General features: G+C 55.2%; 1 protein-coding gene across 2 annotated transcripts in view; it reads right to left on the bottom strand.

Moving 5' to 3' along the window:
• DYNC1H1 (dynein cytoplasmic 1 heavy chain 1) overlaps positions 1-21,006 on the bottom strand; it is a 64,861-nt gene that overhangs the window by 27,710 nt on the left and 16,145 nt on the right. For both annotated transcript variants that reach the window (XM_047796549.1, XM_047796550.1), the window contains exons 8-28: positions 14,526-15,602; positions 13,664-13,843; positions 12,210-12,359; positions 10,676-10,822; positions 8,274-8,414; positions 7,487-7,663; positions 7,238-7,348; positions 7,039-7,158; positions 6,317-6,556; positions 4,756-4,911; positions 4,509-4,622; positions 4,167-4,277; positions 3,878-4,087; positions 3,589-3,735; positions 2,947-3,113; positions 2,676-2,849; positions 2,131-2,296; positions 1,857-2,045; positions 1,571-1,765; positions 610-892; positions 36-136 (exon numbers count right to left, since the gene is read on the bottom strand). In XM_047796549.1, coding sequence (XP_047652505.1) covers positions 36-136; positions 610-892; positions 1,571-1,765; positions 1,857-2,045; positions 2,131-2,296; positions 2,676-2,849; positions 2,947-3,113; positions 3,589-3,735; positions 3,878-4,087; positions 4,167-4,277; positions 4,509-4,622; positions 4,756-4,911; positions 6,317-6,556; positions 7,039-7,158; positions 7,238-7,348; positions 7,487-7,663; positions 8,274-8,414; positions 10,676-10,822; positions 12,210-12,359; positions 13,664-13,843; positions 14,526-15,602 — 4,356 coding nt within the window. The remainder of the gene's footprint in view (positions 1-35; positions 137-609; positions 893-1,570; positions 1,766-1,856; positions 2,046-2,130; positions 2,297-2,675; positions 2,850-2,946; positions 3,114-3,588; positions 3,736-3,877; positions 4,088-4,166; positions 4,278-4,508; positions 4,623-4,755; positions 4,912-6,316; positions 6,557-7,038; positions 7,159-7,237; positions 7,349-7,486; positions 7,664-8,273; positions 8,415-10,675; positions 10,823-12,209; positions 12,360-13,663; positions 13,844-14,525; positions 15,603-21,006) is intronic.

Here is a 21,006-nt window from a genome sequence, read left to right as displayed (position 1 = left end):
CCGGGGACGCCAGGGGGCCCCTCGGGGCTTCTCACCTGGAAATCAAAGGTTTCATCACAGTTGAAAACCAACACGAAGCGTCCGAGCTGATGGCCAAGGGCTTTGACAGACTCGGTCTTCCCCGTCCCCGCGGGTCCTGTTATTGACAAGAACACACTCTGCTCTTAACAAAGGGCAGCTCCCCCACCACAATCAAAGCACGGTGGCCCCTCAGGATCTGAGGGGTCCGGGTGCAGGACCCCTGGACAGACCACAACCCACGGACACCAGAGCCCCACAGTCGGACCTCCACACCCACAGGTTCCACAGCCATGGATCCAGCCAACCTTGGATGGCAAGTTCAACCCACGGTTGGTCCAGTCTGAGGATTCGAGCCCCAAGCATGTGGAAAGCCGACTGTTTAACCACTCAAAGGTCTGGACGCAACCCTCACAGTTCAAACCACGCTGTTCGAAAAGTCAGCCATAAATATAGTAACCACCAGCAACTTCGAAAGCTTTAGAGGACACCGGCCGTGCAGTTAAGAAATACATTTGCATCATTTACTTCCTCCTGGAAAACCACGCTTACTCTCTGGCTCCGCCAGTCCAGGATCGTGGGGTGACTCACCGAAGGGGGACCCTCCCAGCCTGGCCTCCAAAGCTTGCGTCATCGTCAAGTAGCAGCGGTCGGTGAGGGGGGTCTGCACCAGCTTGTCCTGAACCCCCAGGTACTCAAAGCCGTAGTTGAACTTGGCGTTTGCCATTTGGATGGACAACTGCTGCAATACATCCGTTTGCTTGGGGTCGAAGTAAAATCGCATCTGGCTGAGCCACTCGAAAGACTTGGCGTTGTCGATCTTGCTCTTGATCAGGGACCTTGTGACATCTCTCTGGTGAACCAGCTCTGTAATCTGAAGGAGCAGTCACTTCAGGAGTTTATCACAAAGTACCCGTCACGAACTGAAGTGCCAACACCAAGGCCCGCGAGTGCCTCGAGGACACGAACGCATGCTCTGGGTGTTGGCCTGGTTTTCTGTTTTGGTTTTGGGCCACTCCCACAGCAGGAGAAGTTCGTGGGCCAGGGCCAGGGACTGAACCTGCACCACAGCAGCCTCCCAAGCCACAGCGGTGACAACGCCAGGCCCTTAACCCACTGAGAGGCCAGGGAACTCCCAGTCTTGGATTGTTTAGTAGACTCTTACTCTGAGATTCTAGGTCCCGTCCCCAGTGGTTTATTCATAAGCCTCCCAAAATGCAAATTCACTTTTATAAACAACAGAACCGTTATTCACACAATGCGATTAGAGAACCAGTAGCTGCAACAAAAACAAATAGACAGCAAGCAAGACCACCTTCCTCGAACTCTGCAAGTGGCATGCACTCGGCGGGAGAAGAGCCTGCGACCTGAGAGCGGTGTGGATGACTCGACGCCCGGACTGGTTTTCAATAGGGACTGAGAGCCAAATCCTCGAAGCCCGGCGTCCCGTCACGAGCCATTGACAGTCCTTCCTCCCCGACACCAGTGCGGGTGTTTTTCGAGCATGACGTCTTGCCACCGCTCGAGGCGAGGACAGGGGACAGGGACTCACCAGGTGCTCCAGCTTGCGTCTGCGGAGCGGGGGCTGCTCCATGAGCACCGAGTCCGCCAGCACGTTGAGGGTGACCTCCACGTTGCTGAGCACAGACTGCAGGGGCGCCGAGTCGCCACTCCCCCCGATGCTGCTCAGAGCCGCCTCCACGTTCTCGGACCAGGCGATCTGCGCCGACAGGACCACGAGCTGGGCCTGAAAGACACGGGACACAAGACCCCAGAGGGTGGCCTTGAAGATCCGCCCGAGCGGGCGCCCTCAGACTGTCCCTTCCACTGCCTGTTACCTGGTACTTGTCGATCCAGGTGATGTAGGTATTCGGGTCAATTGAAGTGGCTTTACCGAAAATCTCCACCTCCGTCACCGACTCCGCAAGGAGTTTGGCCAGCGTGACTCTCATCTCCTTCTCCACCAGCGTGAGCCACTCGTTGATTTTGGGATGTTCCGTGATGGACACGGGAGTTTTAAACATGACCTGAAGTGAGTAAGGAGAGTCTAAGGAGGACGGAATGGGACGGTGGGGGCGAGGCGTCCCGCGTCCCGAGCTCAGCTCCAGCTACCTCCTCTCCTTCACGGGACGAAATGCCCAGCACGACAGAGTTGTCTTCGCTTAGGATGATGCTCGAAACGCCAGCAAACATTTTCTTGAAATGCTTCTGTAACTTGGCTACATTCTTGCTGTTTCCAATGATTTCAAGCAAATCTTCATCACCCACAAAATAGAACCTAAAATTAAAACAGCATGTAATTCACTTTGTGAATTTTTAAAGAAAACCTGTTCAATTTATACTAAGTAAACTATTCAGAAAGAAAAAGATGCCACTTCAAAAGTAAAATAATCAGAACTAAATTTTTAAGATGCAAGCTGCCTAGGAGAGTGGACGATAGTTTCCATGAAGCCGAATACACAAATCCCGGGGAGACCGCGAAGGGTTATCTGTTATAATCAGGAGTCAGTGGATGAAAGGGAAAGAGTTTCACCGAAGGGATCACTGGTGTCAAGGTGACGACACAGGCCCGGGGGGGGGGGGGGGGGGGGCGGGGGGCGGGAAGGAGGCCCGCGGGGACGGGACCTCACCTCAGGCCCCGTCAGAGCTACCCTCACCTGGGGAAGGACGAGCGCTCTCGCTCCAGGTACTCTCCCAGGGCTTTCTGGATCTTCCCTAGCAGGTCTGCCAGCCTCTCCAGAGACCTCTGCACCCCCTGGATGTTCAGGACGTCCATGACAAGGGGGGACTTGGACACTTTCCTCATTAGGGCCAAAAACTCCGTGCTGATGCTGCAGATCAAACCAGACGCGGCGTTAAGGCCAGCCTCGCGCGGAGGCGGGGCGGGGCGCCACGGCCGCAGCTCTTCCGCCCGGCTGGAGGCCGTACCTCTGGAAGCGCTGCGTCTCCACGGGCAGCAGGTGCTTGATGTCCGCGCTGCCCGTGAAGATGCCCTCCAGGTAGACCCAGCGCCTCTGCACGTCGATCCACACGTCGAAGAGGGCCATGATGCGGTTCAGCTTGTCTTCCCAGCTCAGCGCGTCCTCCTCGAACACCTGGCGGGCAGACGTCGGGCAGGCGTCAGCGGCTAACCTCTCCACTCACAGACAGGCCACAGCCCACCCGACAAGTGCCGATTAAGTTCACCTTACGCTACCCGATTCTGATGTTTTAATTTAATTTTAATTTAATTTTATTGTCTTGTCTTTTTAGGGCCGCACCTGCGGCATATGGAGATTCCCAGGCTAGGGGTCGAATTTGAGCTGTGGCCACCAATGCCAGAGCCACAGCAACGCCGGATCTGAGCCGCGTCTGCGACCTACACCACAGCCACAGCAACGCCAGATCCTTAACCCACTGAGCAAGGCCAAGGATCGAACCTGAAACCTCATGGTTCCCAGTCAGATTCATTAACCACTGAGCCACGATGCGAACTCCTGACTTTGATATTTTTAAAAGGCGGCACCTGGTAACTGTGAGTCTAAAGGCTTCGCAGTGAAGGTGTGGGACGGAGTCTCCCCCCAGAAGTACCTTGTAATACGGAGAGAGCTTCATGGCGGAGACGCTGTTGATGTGCTCTTTGACCTTGTTGAAGAGGTCGTCCCAGCCGCGGATCAGGCGACACTTGTTCTGATAGTTAACCAGGTCTAATTCATAGGTGTTCCACACTTCTCGTATCTGAATCGAAACCGCAAGAGGCGTGTTATCAACACATGGGAAGGCCCCAGCCACGCAGGTGACAAGGTGGACCACCGAGGGGCTCGAATCCCGCGTTACAGCCTGAAACAGGACATACAAGTGCCCGTAGTCTGTGACTTACCTGTTTCAAAAATTCCTCCAGAGCCATCTCCCCTTGTGCCACGAGCAGCACGTCCTTGACAACAGCTTCGTTTTTCTGCAAGTCAACGTCCCAGATCTGGCCCAGGGTTAGCTCGGAAACAACCCAGTTGACATGAAGCCTCTTCATCAGCTGCTTCCAGTGGCGGTCTTTCAGCGCTTCGGACTTCAGCTCAATCACCAGCATGTTGATCTGTGGAGAGAGAGGGCAGGCGGCGTCACCAGGCCGGTGCGCTTCTGACAGACCCCACGGCTGTAGGCCGCTTACCGACCTTCAGGTAACCCTTCAGGAGCCTCTGCACAAACTCATAGGAGGCATACTGCCGTAACCGCGCAGGGAAGTTCTTCAGCTGGTTCAGGAGGCCGTCCAAATTCTGGCGAAGCTGCCAAGGGAAACACAAGACGGTATTCGGTATGCCAACGTTCCTCTCAACGCTGCACTATTTAAAACGGGCTTTAAGAGAACTCTTCCATGAGTCTGGGGGAGTTCTGTAAATGACCACGAAGTGACATTTTGTCAATTCACCATACAGTTCCCTGCTGGTGAGGCTTCCGAGCAGCGTCTCTGACTGACGACGTGAAGGCATGCACGCCACCCCCTCGAACGCACACACCTTTCGCGGCTGCACTGAAACCCATGGCTGCTCCTTCATCTGGTCAATCTGCTCCCAGATCTTAGAAAGCTCTGACCAAACGCCTTTGAGGTCCTGCAACTCTTCCAAGGCCACCTGCAGTTGGGAGTAAAGCAGTTCAGCTGTGGAAGAAGCAGCTCCAAATCGGGCAGGCCCCTTGCGACAGCCCGGCCAGGGGCAGTCAGGGCCAGGCGCCCCCCCACCCCCATCCCTGAGCGGTGGGCCGGACCTGGACGCGCTCCTCGCTGCCGCTGAGAAGTCCCGTCTCCGTCAGTTCCAGCGCCTCCTTGGCCTTGGCACACTTCTCCCTGTCGTCCTTCAGCCTGCCGAACTTCCCTTCATAGATGGTGAGAGCCTGGAGGGCCTCTTCTGGGCGGAGATTGCCCTGCGGGCGGCCGAGGCCAGACATTAGAGACCAGAGCCTCAGGACGGCAGGGCTGTGGCTCCGAGAGGGGGGAGGGAGCCTGCTGGGCTCCTGGGTCGCGGGAGCCCTTGAACACGGCTGTGGGTGTAACATGCATGTGACGTGGGGCTTTTACTCCCGCATCCGACTCAGCTGCGGCCTCACTAAGGGCTGTGGGAAATGGAGCCAAGGTCCGGGAGCAGGGCACGCCTGATGGGAGGGGACGAGGCTCTCGGGGCTCCAGCCACGCCCTCCCTCCCAGGACATAGCTGCCGTGTCCGCTGCGCAGACAGGGAGAGCAGCAGCGCTGCGCTGCTCGCTGGGTGACCCCATTCCCACTTCGCTCGGGCGCCACCACCCCACAGTTCCTCCCCGTTTCCATCGCTTCCTCGGACCACGCTGCCAGCAAGCTGCGGTGCTGCAACACCCCAGCCGCGGTGAGCACCTCTGATCCGCACGCGGCCCGGCAGAGCTAGCGCCCCACCTGGCCCGGCAGAACCGGCATCAGTAAAGAGGCCCGCCTACAGCTGAGCGCCGCCAGCCAACACTCAACACAAAGCAGGACCAAGGGGCTGAGGGCTGCCCCAACAGATGGAGTGGAGGGCACAGCAGCCACCAGGCTGGTGTGAGAGCCTGCACCCCCGACCACAAATCCGGGCCAGCACCCCAGCACTCCCGCACCCTCGCCGCCTGCTCATCTGTCTCGATCTGAATCCTGCCCCAGTGAGCCAGGCAGGCCTTGGCCCCACACTCGCTGGTCACCTTTCCCGTAAGGCTGTAAACCATTTAACGACCTGACTTCGCCTCTGCCCATTGGCACCCAGCTCCATCCAACTCAAAATACACGCTTCCCTTGCTCAGGCTATCCCGTCTCTCCCACTGGAGCCTAACTCCGCAACGGGAGGGCCCTGTCTTTCCTGGCTGCTGCTGCACCCCTGCCGCCTAGAACACAGCTGGTGCTCCCTAAGTACGTAAATGACCCAGGAGAACTGGACGTGGCAGGTCCTGGGGATGGAAAGGCTTAATCGCTATGATGACGATGGCAGAACTGCCACCTGCTGCACAGAGTGGCGGCGGCAGCAGCCGCGTAACACTTGGCCTGTGTCCGCACGACTGGACACCCTAACTTGTGGGGGCGCTAAGGAGGAGGACGCCGTGCGAACAGAAAAGCGTTAGCTTCCTCACTCCCGACTTAAATGACCGCCAGGGGGTCTCAGGTAGAAGGGCCACGCTGGCTCTCTCACGTGGAAACGCACTATCTGCAAGCGCTGCTCCCTTTCAGCGGGAGGCGGCAAAGCCTTCCCTCTGCAACGCTGAGCCACAGCCAGGCCTCCTGACCAGAGGCGCCAGGCCGCGCCGCTGCTCCCGAGCCTCGGGCGAGACTCACGGTGACGGGCTTGGTCTTCTCCCAGTCGGCCAGCAGGTCGGTGGTGCGGCTCTCCACGGCCCGGTCCTCCTGCACGATCTTCATCTGCAGGTTCGCCACCTGCTGCTGGATGGCGGAGTCCTTGCGCCGCATGATGTCGTTGAAGGCCCCCCACTCGCCCTCGATGTTGTCGATGTACAGCCAGGAGGGCGGGAACTGGAACCGCTGCTTCTCCAGCAGGCGCTGCCCGTTGCGGTAGAGCTTCGAGAGGCAGAGAGACACGGGACGCTCTCTTCCGTGACCACAAACGACTGCCCGACTCCTGCCCGACGCCCACGGCAGAAAAGGCGCTCTGCGGCCACAGAGCCCGTGCCCTCCTCCAGAAACCTCCCCCCACCCCCCGCCCCCCGCGGCCCCGGGGCCACACGACACCCGGGAGCCCGCCAGGGCCGGTCCTGGTGCTGGCCCTGGTGCGGTCCAGGACCCTGACCGGGATCTAAGCCGGGCTTCTCTCCCCCAGTCCAAGTTACGGAAGGAAATTCAAGCCTGAGGACTTGAAAATCCACGACTAAAGCACAAAGACGTTCACGGCCAAGAGCCAGTAGTTCTCCGACCCTGCAGAGCTTTTTCCAACGCGGCCGCCCGAGGCCCGTGTTCACCTTGGCAAGTGGGGCGGCCGCGGAGGGGGGCGGCTGAGAGCTACCCCGCGTGCCCGAGCCGAGAAAGCGACGGCCAGAGCTCACCTCCACCTGCTTCTCAAACTGCTTGATCTTCCGTTTCAAAGACTGCACGTAGGTGATGAAGGTCACGGCGTCGGAGGTGCTGGCCGTGTCCACTGAGTGCTGCTCCAACTCCTGGCGGGACTGTTGAGAGAGCAGAGACTGTGACCGCAGCCGCGCGACCAGCAGCCCCGCGCCCGCGGGGTCCTGCTCCCCGCCTCACCTTGGAGATCTGGGAGTGGAACTCGGTCATGTTGGAGCCGAGCATCTGCCCAAACTTGCTGAGGACCTCCTTATGCCACGAGTCGTACTTCAAGTTCACCTTCGACTGCACCTGCAGGCCAGCGAGCACCAGACGCCCATCAGCAACGCGTCTGCCCGCAGGTGCGTGCCTTCAGCTTCACCTTGGTCAGAGGCGCTGCCTCGTGGCCACCTGGCTCCCAAGAGCCCCGGGCAGGACAGCAGGGCTCACCTTGCCGTAGTCGATGACGACCGGGCCAAACTCCTTCTTGGTCTCCGCGTTGTCAAAGGTCCCGCGGGCCTTCCTGATCTGAACCAGGAGAGCCTGCCACTTGTTGAGATCTTCCCCGAGTCTGTTATAGATGTTCTCAGCCTGCATGTCCCACAGACACTGGTACTGAAGCCAAACCTGCAAACGGGGAGCACAGTTAGAGACGACTGTTTGGTTTTTCACTTGGTAAAATGTTTATATTTTCATCTTCGATTTAAAAAGTTCATGTTCTTTCATCGCTGTTAGAAAAACTCTCACTTCAGATTCTTACAAGTTTCACATCAAACAAGAACCGTCTCCTGTTCCCCCAAATGATTAACATCCCAGGTTCTTCCTGTTGCTCACTTCCTGCTTTAAAAAGCAACTATCGGAGTTCCCATCGTGGCGCAGTGGTTAACGAATCCGACTAAGAACCATGAGGTTGCGGGTTCGGTCCCTGCCCTTGCTCAGTGGGTTAACGATCCGGCGTTGCCGTGAGCTGTGGTGTAGGTTGCAGACGAGGCTCGGATCCCGAGTTGCTGTGGCTCTGGTGTAGGCCGGTGGCCACAGCTCTGATTCGACCCCTAGCCTGGGAACCTCCATATGCCGCGGGTGCGGCCCTAGAAAAGGCAAAAAGACCGAAAAAAAAAAAAAAAGCCATTATCTGAGAACTCCTGTCCCCGTGGTCCCGCCCTTTGAGCCCCACACCCGTTACATCTCTCCTCCGCGGTGTCGTGGATGGCTGCACCACACCTGAACGAAACCTCACCTTGACATACTGCTCGACCTCAGTCACGATGCCCATGACGGCAGAGTAGGACTCCTCCAGGGCGACGGGGCCGTCCGGCATCCGCGTCAGGGCGTTCCGGTAGAACTTCTCCTCCTCGGTCAGTTCGTAGTGCACGCCCACCTAACCAAAGGCAGTCGGGCATGAACGCAGGTAGTGCGGACAGAAACGTGCATCCGCCACCTTCCGCTTAATTACAATGAACCGAAGAACAGCTCACGCTAACAATGCCTCTTAAGGGATGAGGTAAGAGTAAGCCGATCACAGGTAATGGGCGCCTTCTTACACTTCACTCATCCAACCCATAAAAGAACATGGACCACCAGCCCGCAAACGTGGCAGGACCATCGGCACCAGGCAAAGAGCACAGACACCTCAGAAGCAGGTGCCCCAGGGCGGACACCCTCACAGGACACGGACAGGAGCCCTGGAGGGCACGAGATGGCCACAGCCCTCACCGACCCCAACGTGGATGCCGGCCCCCCGACAAGTCACTCATCTGTTTCAAAGATCCAAGGGCCTGTCATGTGCCAGGCGCTGCTGTAGGTACAATCGACAGACTAAAAATCTCACGGACTTACAGTCTGGGGGAGCAACAACTAAGGGAAAATCAAAAGACACAGACTGTCCAATGGTGGCAAGTACTGACAAGAAGAGCAGGCCAGAGGGAGAGGGAATGTGGGCGGGGAGAGTCCCAGGCCAACCCCACACCAGAGCAGTGACCACGTGGTCCCTTAACTACGAGGCCACCAGGGAACTCCAGAGAGGATCTATTTTAAACAGGGGGTCAGGGAGGAGGTGACATGTAAGCAGAGACGAGCAGTGCAAAGGCCCAGGCGCAAAGGCTGGCCTGGCACGTGTGAGGAGGGCGAGTCCCGCGTGCGGCTGCAGCAGAGCCATGGGCGGAGAAGCAGGTGCTGAGGGCAGAGAGGCAGCTCGCAGCGGGTTCGGTAGGCCGGCAAGCCACCGACATGGGAGATGGGGAGCTGCTGATGGGCTCTGAAAAGTACCGAGTCAGGGTCAACACGTAATTTACAGCGTGCTCTGGCTGCTCTGCCGAAGACAGACCTTGGGGACAGAGGGAGACACCGAGAAATAATCCCAGTGAGGGGTGGCAGTACCCTGGACAGGTGGTCCCAACCAGGCAGCTTCGGAAGATGAAGACAAGGAGGCCGTCCCAACGTCTGGCCAGAGCAGCCGGAGGACGGGAAAGCAAAGCTGCGGGTGGTGCTGCGAAAATTGGAGGGGGGATCGAGAGTCGCGTTCCGTTGGACCCGCCCATCAGATGGCGACATGGGGACGCCAAGGAGGCAGAGGGACACGTGGTCTGGAGTTCAGGCTACGGCCTGGCTGGAGGCAGGAAGGAACACTCAGCGGGTATCGAGAGCTCAGAGCCGTGCAGAACCGGGCAGCAGAGGGCAGCGAGGCGGAAGAGAGCCAGGACGGCCACGTGGAGAGCGTGTGTCAGGGCAGAGGGAGAGAAGAGAGCCGAGCTCACGTTCAAAGTCAGGAAGGAATACACTTCCTGAGAGGATCACCATCTCCTCCAAGAGTCTGTTACAGTGGAGGTGGTGGAGTACATTCACTTGGAACCCACTGGTCCTGCTCAGAAGTACCCGCGCCCGGAGGCAGGGACCAAACGCCAACAGTCCCCTGAGTCTCCCTTCTGTTCTGCAAGTGCACTAATAACAGTACACCCGGAGTTCCCGTCATGGCCCAGTGGAAATGACTCCGACTAGGAACCATGAGGTTGCAGGTTTGATCCCTGGCCTCGATCAGTGGGTTAAGGATCCAGCAGTTGCCATCAGCTGTTGGTGTAGGTCGCAGACGCGGCTCAGTTCCCTCACTGCTGTGGCTGTGGTGTAGGCCGGCAGGCACAGCTCTGACTGCACCCCTAGCCTGGGAACGCCCATATGCCACGGGTGCGGCCCTAATGTGAAGGAAAAAAAAAAAAAAAAAAAGAGTACACTCTATCTGGGATTGACTTTAAAATCTGGGGGTGGGGGTGGGAAGAGAATAAATGAAACAAAACTGGCCACATGCTGATAAATAGAGCAGAGGTGTGTGAGCTCACATGATGCCCTCTGCTTCCGCCAATGTCTGCAAACTCCCGTAATAAAATGCAGCAGCTGGGGGGGCTGGGGGGAGGACGTCGCAGGCACCGAAGTCCCCCAGAAGTTCACGGAGGGAATTTCTAAGCGACCAGAGCTGCAAACCTGACTATTCTGAAAAGTAACTACTGGGCAAAAACCAGGTCACACAAAGCTTCCGCTCGCTGTCGCTTGGAGAGTCGAGCTGAGGCCTGGGGTTTGAAAAGACGGCCGAGAGCCTCGGCACAGAGGCAGGCGGCGAGGCGGCGCCCGGAGCGGGGAGCCGGCGCTCACCTGGTACCGCTGACTCTGGATGCGGGGGAGAGAGAGCACCACCATCTTCCAGGCGAACATCTCCTGGTACAGCTTGTACCTGCACTCCTCAATCGGCGGGTTCAGGTAGATGACCTGGTTGGTTATTCTCAGCTCGTGCACAACATTCTGGAAAAGAAAGATTTCCCTCTTCACGCAGCACTCTAGTGCAGCAGACTGGCTTTGACAGCCGACACCTTCTCCAAACTACTGAACTACTTCTGCTGCTTCGCCGACACCAGTTCGGGGCCTGAGGCCCTCCCCAGAGGTCAGAGGGCAGGCACTGCTTAGGCTCCTCCTGGGTCCTAGTGCCTGGTGTCGCACACACAGCAGGTGCTCGGTGAAGCACCATCGGCTCTGACGAGCGTGATGACGTCCGGACTCGAGGACCCTGTGGCCTGACGTAGCGACACCAGGCTGACTTTACTGATGTGGCTTAGAAGCTGAGGGCAAGCAGTGCCACCTGCCAGTGCTTTAAGCTAATGGAGAATCCCATCTCAGTCCTACTGTATCAACTTGGATAGGCACACTGGCTTCTCTGCATCTCAGTATTTTAAAACGGATGCTCTGGGGATATCTGCGATATTCAAAAGTGAAAACTTTTTTCTGGTTGCAGTGTACAGCAGCTCGATGTGGGATCTCAGTTCCCAGACCAGGGATGGAACCTGGGCCACAATGATGGAAGTGCTGAGTCCTAATCACTAGACTACCAGGGAGCTCCCCCCAAAGTGAAAACCCTTCTCAAGTAGTAAAAAGAGGAGTTCCCGTCATGCATCAGTGGAAGCAAATCTGACTAGCATCCCCGAGGATGGAGGTTTGATCCCTGGCCTTGCTCAGTGGGTCTGGTGTTGCCATGAGCTGTGGTGCAGGTCAAAGACGCAGCTCGGGTTGTGTGTTGCAGTGGCTGTGGTGTAGGCGGGCAGCTACAGCTCCGATTTGACCCCAAGCCTGGGAACTTCCATGTGCTGCAGGTACTGGTCTAAAAAGACCAAAAAAAAAAAAAAGAATAAAAAACCCTGCCTCTGAAACTGCTTTACACTCACGGGAGAGTTCCAAGAAAAACGTTCGGACTTCGCACGCACCCTCCAGCAGCTTCCTCTGATGTGGTGTATATGCCTAACTATGACGAGCCAGGCAGACACACTCGCCTTGGCAGAACACTCCTAATGAAACGGCGGGCATCAGTGAGACGTCCAGACCCAGCCAGGTCACCACGACACAGCTGTCACATCTCCTCGGTCGCTTCCGATCTGTGACATTTTCCCGGCTTTCCCCTTGCTTTCTGCCATGACCTTGACCATGACTTGGGTGTTGTGTAGAAGGACCTGCTCGGTCTGCCTCTGGGAGGAGGAGGGCGACAGCCCTCCTAGTCTCATCTCATCGCCACGACACCCGCACGTCAGCCTGGGGGTGTGGACTTGGGTCAGCTGGGTGTGGGTGGCCTCTCTGCTGGTTCCTCTCTAGGGGAGAATCTGGCTTTATTCGCTCGCCAGTCGGCCACCAGGAAGACACTCACCTTGATCTTCGGCTCCCCTCCAGGCTTGTGACTGACTTGCGGTGCGTCCGTATCCATGTCAACTTCTGCTTTATCCTCGGCTTGTCCGAGAAGCACCTGTGTCCAAGCCCGCAGGCCGGCTTGTAGGCGGACCCCCAATATCCTTTCAATCTGCAGAGAGAACATGCTGCAGTGTTTCTCCCCGAACTCAGCGCACAGGGAGCGGTAACAGAGCCGGCGTTTTAGGCCCAAGGCAGCTGTTGCTGACCGACCACGACCCTTCACCCCCGCTCCTCTCAGCCTCCTCCTCGTGGCCCCACCGCGGCGCACAGCCTGCAGGAGGACTGCTCGCCATCCGTGCGCCCCCGGCTTAGGAGTGAGAAGGAGGCTAACACAAAGGCAGACAGAGCACAGGTCTGCTATTTGTTCAATGATAGAAAATTTTCAAGACAAAAACATTTTCCTGGCAGCCTCAGAGATAAAACTAGAAAACTACAATCTGGAGATTAAACCATTTTCTTTTTCAACTGAGGCATGGTTGATGTATATTATATGAGTTCCAGGTGTACAACATAATGATTCAGTACTTGTACATATTGCAAAATGGTCGCCCCAGTAAGTCTAGTTAACAGCTGTCACCACACGGTGACCGTTTTCTTTCAGCAAGTAAAGAATGAAGCCAGAACTTGCTCTGATCTATGAGGAGACAAGTAATTTCCCAGGAACAGGATGTCTGCACACCTCAGTGCAGGGTCTGCCTTGGGCCACACAGTCGTCCTGGGGACGCAGTGGGGGCGGCTGTGAGAAAAGCTGGGGGTTGAAGTACACTCAGAAGAACAGGGCTGACGAATGTTCTACTCTGTTCGGTTCCCACGGGTGGACGCCCCGCAAGCGATGCATCCATTTTAAAGGAGAAAACCTGTGACCCACAGACAACTTCCGAACTGACCAACCCCCACGTGTCCACTGAGCGGCCTCTGCCGTAAAAACACCTCCTTCTAGAGACGTCACAGCTGCACCCCCTGGATCCACCTGAGAGAAAGCCGCACGGGGTCAGGACGCCTCACACACACCTTCCCTCCCCACGCCCCATCCCCATGGGGGGAGCCAAGACCCTCCACGGCAGGAAGAAGGGTACTTTGCTGCTGGGTGCATGTGTCCAGCTTGGCTGGTGCAGGGGGACAGGGCGGTGAGAGAAGTGGCCTGGGAGGGACAGCCTGGCTTAGCAGCAGAGCTGGGAGGGGAGCGAGGAGGCCGTCAAAGACCCAGACAACGGTTCCTGTTCCCCCTCAGAAGGCGAGTCCGGCGGGCGCCGCAGCGCGGCCCCGTCATTAGGTACACGGGTTTCTGGACACGGAGAGCTGGGCGGTCTGCCGCCGGTAACTCCCGTGCGAACACCCCTCTCGGCGACCAACTCATGAATTATGGAAGAGGTGCACCCCTGCGCTGACAGCAGACAAAGGAAGAGCCCTCACCTCCATGTCCAGCTTGTTGACCCAGATGGGCAGGTTGGAGTAGGAGTGCAGGTTTAGGTCGTCCACGGCCTTCTGGACTCGGTTCAGGATCTCCGAGAAGGTCTTGTGGTCGTACACACAGGTCTCCAGCGATCGGACCTCCAGGTCTATCTTTTCCTCGATTATCAGCAGGTCATCCACCTGAAGGAAAGGCACAGTCACCAGAGAGCGCCTCCCCCTGCGCCTCTGGAGCGGGCGCATTCTTCTCAACTAGCTCGTTAAGGTTTGAGGCAGCGAACTTCTTCCCGAGAGCCAGTCCTGCGTGGTGGCACGAGGACATGTCCCACCCGGGTCTCTGCCGCGGGAAGGGAACTGTCTGGAAACCAGCAGCTCCCCTCCTTGCTCATTCCTGCCCCAGGGAGGGGCGACCTCTGACCTGACTGGCAAAGGAGGGGGCAGGAAGTAAGCTCACGGGCTCAGCGCCTTCCCTCCCCGGGAGCCGGCCACCCGCGCCCGTGCTCCGTCCTTTCCTCGGCAGCAGGCCCAGGGGCGGAGGCCAGTGTGAGCTGGGCGACGGTCGGGGGAAGAAGTCAGGGCCGGGGGTGTGGGGGTGGGGGGAGCGGCAGGGGTGCAGCCCGATCTCCAGGCGGCTTTACCAGCCACAGGAACAAAGCTGGCCTTTCGCTCTGCCAGACCCCAGGGTCCTCAGCGCTCAGGCCTCGTAACTTTGCGGAGTGCTGCCCACTGGTGCCCCCGAGCAGCACCCCCAGCCCTCAGCTGTCGGGCCGGCAGGCACGCCTTCTGCGGGGCAGCTAGCGTGCCGGCCGAGGGGGCGGCCCCGGCTCAGCTCACCCGGGCACCTGGGGACCCGCGCAGAGCGCACCTTTTCTTGGAAGTTGAAGACCGTCTCGGCCAGGCGCTGCACGTACGGGTCGAGTTTGTAGGACTCCCACACCAGGGCGATGCCCTCGGCGATCAGGGCCTGCACCTCCTTCTTCAGGCCCGCCACCAGCAGCGAGATGGTGTTGCGCTCCTCGACCTTCTCGCAGGTCCGCTCGTAAGTCCGGACGCTCTCGATCAGTGAGATGGCGAACGGGTAGAGCTGGTTCGCTTGGTGAGCCTTGTTCACAATCGCCAGCGGGACGCGGAACCCGAGCCACTTGAGGTTTCGCACTTCCTTTGAGAGGGTGATGATCTCGGGGAGGAAGTTGACTTTCAGCTTGAGGACGTTCCCAGAGCGGCCCCGGACGCGCGTGCTCTCGATGGCGAAGATGCGGCCCGAGACGCCGAGGTTGCGCTGCTGCACCTTCCTGGCCCAGTCGTCGAAGATCTCCTGCGTGTTGAGCTTCATGCGGAAGCTGTCGCCGTCCTGCTTCAGCTTCTGGCCCTCGACGTGGTTCTCCCAGCCCTTGCCCAGCACGTCCTCCACGCGCTTCATGTAGGCCGTCAGCTGCCGGTCGATCTGCTTGGCCCAGATGATGGAGCCCGACACGGGCGGCAGGTCGCGCACGTGGCTCATCTTGCACGCCTGGCTCTGCGGGTACTGGACCTTGAACTTGTCGTGCAGAGACTCGATGTCGTCCTTCACACGCTGGATCAGCTGGGTCTGGTACTCGCGGATGGCCCCGCGGATGTGCGGCCTGACGAAGAGCGCGTTGAACCTGGAGAAGATCCTGAACATCTCGTTGGCGTTCTTGGCGGTGCCCAGCTGGTCCCGAAGGCGGGCGGTGATGCGCGTCTCCACCCTGTCGATCCGCTCGTCGTACCGCTTCATGGCGGCCTCCCAGGCCTCCGTGCCCTCCTTGGAGACGTCCAGCCCGTCCACCTCCTTGACGTTCTCGTAGGCGAGGTTGACCTCCTCGATGGCATTCGCGTCGGCAGCGTCGAAGAGCACCTCCGCGACCTTCATGTCCTGCGGCTCGGGCGCCTCGCCCTGGTTCTGCTGGGCGACGGCGGTGACCTGGGTGGGGAGCGGTCACAGGAAAAACGGTGAGCGGGTGACAGTATTCTGTGCACCAGCAGCGCACGCCACGCAGTTACCCGTGCACCGTCCAGCTTTTAACTCTTAGTCCAACGTTTTATAACCTCAGCTCAGCAAGACCATGTGAAACACCAGTGCATGTTTATAAACGTTACTGAAGGATGGTCGATTTACAACGTCGTGTTAATTTCCATAGAGGACACTCTACCTCTGCGCCATAAAGATCGCCTGATCATGTAGTTTCACTGCCGAAGAAGCTACAATAACATGTGCTAAAACCTGGGTTTGGGGTACTTCCCGCACAATGTTGAGTCTATGATTAAAGTTGCACTGGAAAGCTCGGTAATTCCCAGGGGAGCTATGTACAATCCAACAGGGTTTTCTTTTTAAAGCTTTAAATGGTAACTCCATGGGTCAATCCGACAGCAGAGGCACAGATGAGGTGCTACGCTAACAGAGCCGATTCCATGCGGTTCTCTCCATGCTACTGGGAGAGAGCAGGGCACACACGTGATCTTTGTCTCCGGACGTATTAGACGTCCACACATGTCTCATGGCCGCATGCCTGCAGGATTAGAATGCAGCTAGGCAGTGGTCTTTTTTGTCTTTTTAGGGCTGCGCCTGCGGCACATGAAGGTTCCCAGGTTAGGGGCTGAATCGGAGCTGTAGCTGCCAGCCTACGCCACAGCCTCAGCAACTCAGGATCCAAGCGGAGTCTGCAACCTACACCACAGCTCACGGCAACACCAGACCGTTAACCCACTGAGCAAGGCCAGGGATCGAACCGGCAACCTCATGGTTCCTAGTCAGATTTGTGTTCGCTGCACCATGACACAAACTCCTAGGCAGTGGTCTTGATCTGTGGTCCAGATGCCGCAGATGAGCAGACAGCCTGGACTTGTTTGGGGGAAATTATAATCATTTTCACTAAGGCCAAACTGAATTCATCACGTCCTCTAGTTATGAACGCAGGCAAGAGTCACAGCTGTGAAGAGTCCGCCACGTCCCCCTGGACCTTCCTTGAGGCCTTGTTTGTGCTCATCACGACTTCAAACCTCTGGCGCTCATCAGGACCGTCGCCAGATCTTAGCATTTTACGTGTTCGTGGAGAAGCACGTAAGCCACTAGATCACAACCTCAAAAGGGCTAACAACTATTTCTTTGTAAACCTGTGCATTTTGTTTTATGTATTTAAAAACACTCTGAGGAAACACACAAACAAACAAAACAAAAAAAGGAGTTTCTGTCATGGCTCAGTGGTTAACGAATCCGACTAGGAACCATGAGGTTGCGGGTTCAATCACTGGCCTTGCTCAGTGGGTTAAGGATCGGCGTTGCCCTAAGCTGTGGTGTAGGTCGCAGGTGCGGCTCGGATTCCGCATTGCTGTGGCTCTGGCGTAGGCTCTGGCCTGGGAGCCTCTGTATGCTGTGAGTGTGGCCCTAGAAAAGGACAAAAAAATAAAATAAAATAAAAACACTCTGAGGATTCCTGGCAATGCTAGTTTAAGGGCAAAACTGGACAAAATTATTAAGCAGCTATTTTATTTTAGGTCAATGGAAAGCAACCCCAAGGCAGCCAACGACCTGAGGTGTTGTATTGAGCTCGGGCCGGAGGGAGGGCTGTCCTGCCTGGAGGTGCTCTGGCGCCCCAGCTCAGGCAGGGAATCCTGCAGCTTTGCAAGGGGGAGCAGAACAGCAGTTTGTTTAGAGGGGAGATTCTGGAAATGGGAGAGCCTGACAAGGGCCAAGGTACGAAATTCCATGTACACACTGGAGACCCTGGGGAGCCCTGCAGGAAGAAAAGTCATGGGAAATCTAAAAGTCGCTGTCATCCAGGAATCCCACACCCAGTGAAACTATGCTTCCAATATGAGAGCGAAATATTTTTCCCAAAAAACAAAAAATGAAGGAATCTGTTGCCAGCAAACCTATGGAACAAGAAATCCTAAAGGAATTCCTCTAGGTAAAGAGAGAAGACAGCAGAGAGTCACTCAGTCCACAGGAAGGAATGAAGAGAACTAGAAAATATAAAGAATCCAGCGCTGCCGTGAGCTGTGGTGTAGGCCAGCAGCAACAGCTCTGATTAGACCTGGGAACCTCCATATGCTGTGGGTGCGGCCCTCAAAAGACAAAAAAAAACAAAAACAAAAACCACTTTGTAGGAGTTTCCACTGTAACACAATGGGATTGGCAGCCTCTTGAGAGCACTAGGACGCAGGTTCGATCCCCCGGCCCGGCATACGGGGTTAAGGATCCAGCATTGCTGCAACTGCAGCTGAGGTCACAACCTCGGCTTAGACCTGATCCCTGGCCCAGGAACTCCATGTGCCACAGGGAAGCCAAAAAAGAAAACAAACCAACCAACCAACCTGTAGCACCTTACTGTTGGGCTCATGACGTGTATGTATGATAAGAATAACATTATTTTCCCTGTTGTATAAATGACAAGCAGGAGGCAACAGCTCTACTAGTTATAAGGTTCTTATAAGTCAGTATGGAGTATATCATGATACATTAAAGATCTATACTGTAATCCCCAGAGTAATGGCTAAAAAAGATAATTCAAAGAAACACACCTATAAGTCTATACAGGAATTCAAATTATATACTGAAAATAACACAAAAGAAGTCAGGGCAGGAACAGAGGAACAACACAAATGAGACAAAGGGAAAACAAACAGCAAGTAGCAATTCTGAATCCAACCATATAAATAATGTGAGCTGATTAAACCCTCCAATAAAATCACCCTGAGGATGTGTGCTTGTTCACATTCGTCCATTACAAATTTGACGGATATAAAGCATGTGGACCCTATGGTTTACAAACAAGAAGTATGCAAACTGCACAGCAAAGGAAACCATAAAGAAACTCAAAAGACCACCTACAGAATGGGAGATAATATTTGCAAAGGATTCAACTGACAAGGACTTTGTTTCCAAAATACACAAATAGCTCATACAACTCACTAACAAAAAAACCAAATCACCCCAAATCAAAAAATGGGCAGAGGACCTAATTCCACAGCACCCCAAAGAAATTACACACTACCCACAGATATCCCACATGAAAAGATGTTCAATACCACGGATTATTAGAGGAATGCAAATCAAAACTACAGTGAGGTATCACCTCACACCAGTCAGAATGGCCATCGCCAAGGAGTCTACAGACAGCAAATGCTGGAGAGGGTGTGGAGAAAAAGGAGCCCTCCCTCCTACACCGTTGGTGGGAATGTAAATTGGTGCGGCCTCTATGGAAAACAGTATGGAGAGTTCTTCAAAAACAACCAAGAGAGTTACCATTATGATACCACAGTCCCACTCCTGGGCATATATCCAGACAAAACTATAACTCAAAAACACACACGCGCCTGTATGTTCACGGCAGCTCTATTCACAACAGCCAAGACATGGAAGCAACCCAAGTGTCCAGTGACAGAGGAATGGATGACGAAGATGCGGTCCATACACACAGTGGACTGCTACTCAGCCGTAAGAAAGAGTGAAACCATGCCGCCTGCAGCAGCATGGATGGAACTAGAGACTCACGCTGAGTGAAGTAAGTCAAAGCAAAACTAATCATGTGATGCGGCTTATACGTGGAATCTGAAAAAAATTACACAAACCAACCGATTTACAAAACAGAAATAGACCCACAGACACAGAAGACAAACTTATGGGAAGAAGAAGGATAAATTAGTAGTTTGGGATTAACGTGGACACCCTACTATGTGTAAAATAGATAACCAACAAGGACCTGCTGTAGGGCACAGGGAACTAGACTCAATGTCTTGTCATAATCTGTAAAGAAAAAGAATGTGAAAAAAAGCTATGTACACAGAACTAACAGAACATTGTACATGAACGATACTTCGACAAAAGAAAAAAATGAAAAAAAAAAAGGTTGAACGAGGACCTACTGTAGAGCACGGCCAACGACAGTCAGTATCTTAAGAGAGAATCTGAAAACAAATATACAACCACATCGCTTTGCTGTACATGTGAAATGAACACAACAGCATAAATCGTCTACACTTCAACACAAGAATTTTTTTAAAGAGTATGCAACGTTTCGGAGTTCCCGTCGTGGCGCAGTGGTTAACGAATCCGACTAGGAACCAGGAGGTTGCGGGTTCGGTCCCTGCCCTTGCTCAGTGGGTTAACGATCCGGCGTTGCTGTGAGCTGTGGTGTAGGTTGCAGACGCGGCTCGGATCCCGCGTTGCTGTGACTCTGGTGTAGGCCGGTGGCTACAGCTCTGATTCGACCCCTAGCCTGGGAACCTCCACATGCCGCGGGAGCGGCCCAAAGAAATAGCAAAAAAAAAAAAAAAAAAAAAAAGAGTATGCAACGTTTTAAACAATGATATCTGAGAAGAAGGACACGGCAAAAAAAGGACTGAGACACCCCAGGCAGGAGGAGTCGGCCCTGGTCTTGGTCTCTCGTGGACACAATAAAGGGTCAACACTTGAACAAGCACACGCGCCTGTGTGCACGGGATGCGCACTGCTCTGCATCAAGTGACGCTGAGCAACAGAACTGACCACCTACTCCACCCTGAAGAGCAGCCCTTCTCATCCGAGAATGAAGCTTCTCGGCCGGCGTGATTTCGAGACAGGCTCTCTCCCACCTCACCCCAGCTAACATTACAAGATTTTCAAGCCACAGGTGGGTTGAAAGACATACTCCCACCTCGAGTAGATAAATCAACATTCAGCCAATTAACACTGGCTATGTACTGGCTTTACCGTAAATATCTACCCTTTAATCAATTCCTCCACCTATATGTACATCAATCCGTCTTCTATTTCTAGACTGGATTTTTTAACTGAAAACATTTTTTTGGCTGTGGTGTGCAGTGGCTGAATGTGGGATCTCAGTTCCCAGACCAGGGACTGAACCTAGGCCGCTGTGCTGAAAGTGCCAAGTCCTAACCAGGGAACTCTCTGGACTGGATTTTTTCTTTGAAAGGAAAGTATTGCTGAAGAAAAGAGGTGAACTGAGAAGAAGAAGAAAAAAACGTGAAGAAAAGGAGTCTAAATCTTTTCATAACGCTCAGCCGTGTGCAATTATCTTTTAAGGCATACGCAGTCATCGTCCACATTTTGCAGACGAGGGGTCCAGGGAAAAGGTTAAATGATGTACTCCAGTCACACGGCCGGTCAGATGGTGGGATTAGGATTTAAACTCTGAGGTCCACATAATTTGGGGGTGAGGATAAATGGACAGAGACTGTTACAAGATTTGGACTGAAGAGTTCCCGTTGTGGCTCAGTGGGTTGAGCCTCAGTAAGTCCAGGCACCAGGTGAGTGATTCGCATTTAAAAAACCATGGGGGAATCCCCCCCGTGGCTCGGCAGTTAATGAACCCGACTAACATCCATGA

The sequence above is a fragment of the Phacochoerus africanus genome, chromosome 9 (assembly GCF_016906955.1).
Source record: "Phacochoerus africanus isolate WHEZ1 chromosome 9, ROS_Pafr_v1, whole genome shotgun sequence".
Lineage (NCBI taxonomy): Eukaryota > Metazoa > Chordata > Mammalia > Artiodactyla > Suidae > Phacochoerus > Phacochoerus africanus.
The sequence above is the reverse complement of the archived record's forward strand: the minus strand, read 5'-3'. Positions and strand labels throughout refer to the sequence as shown.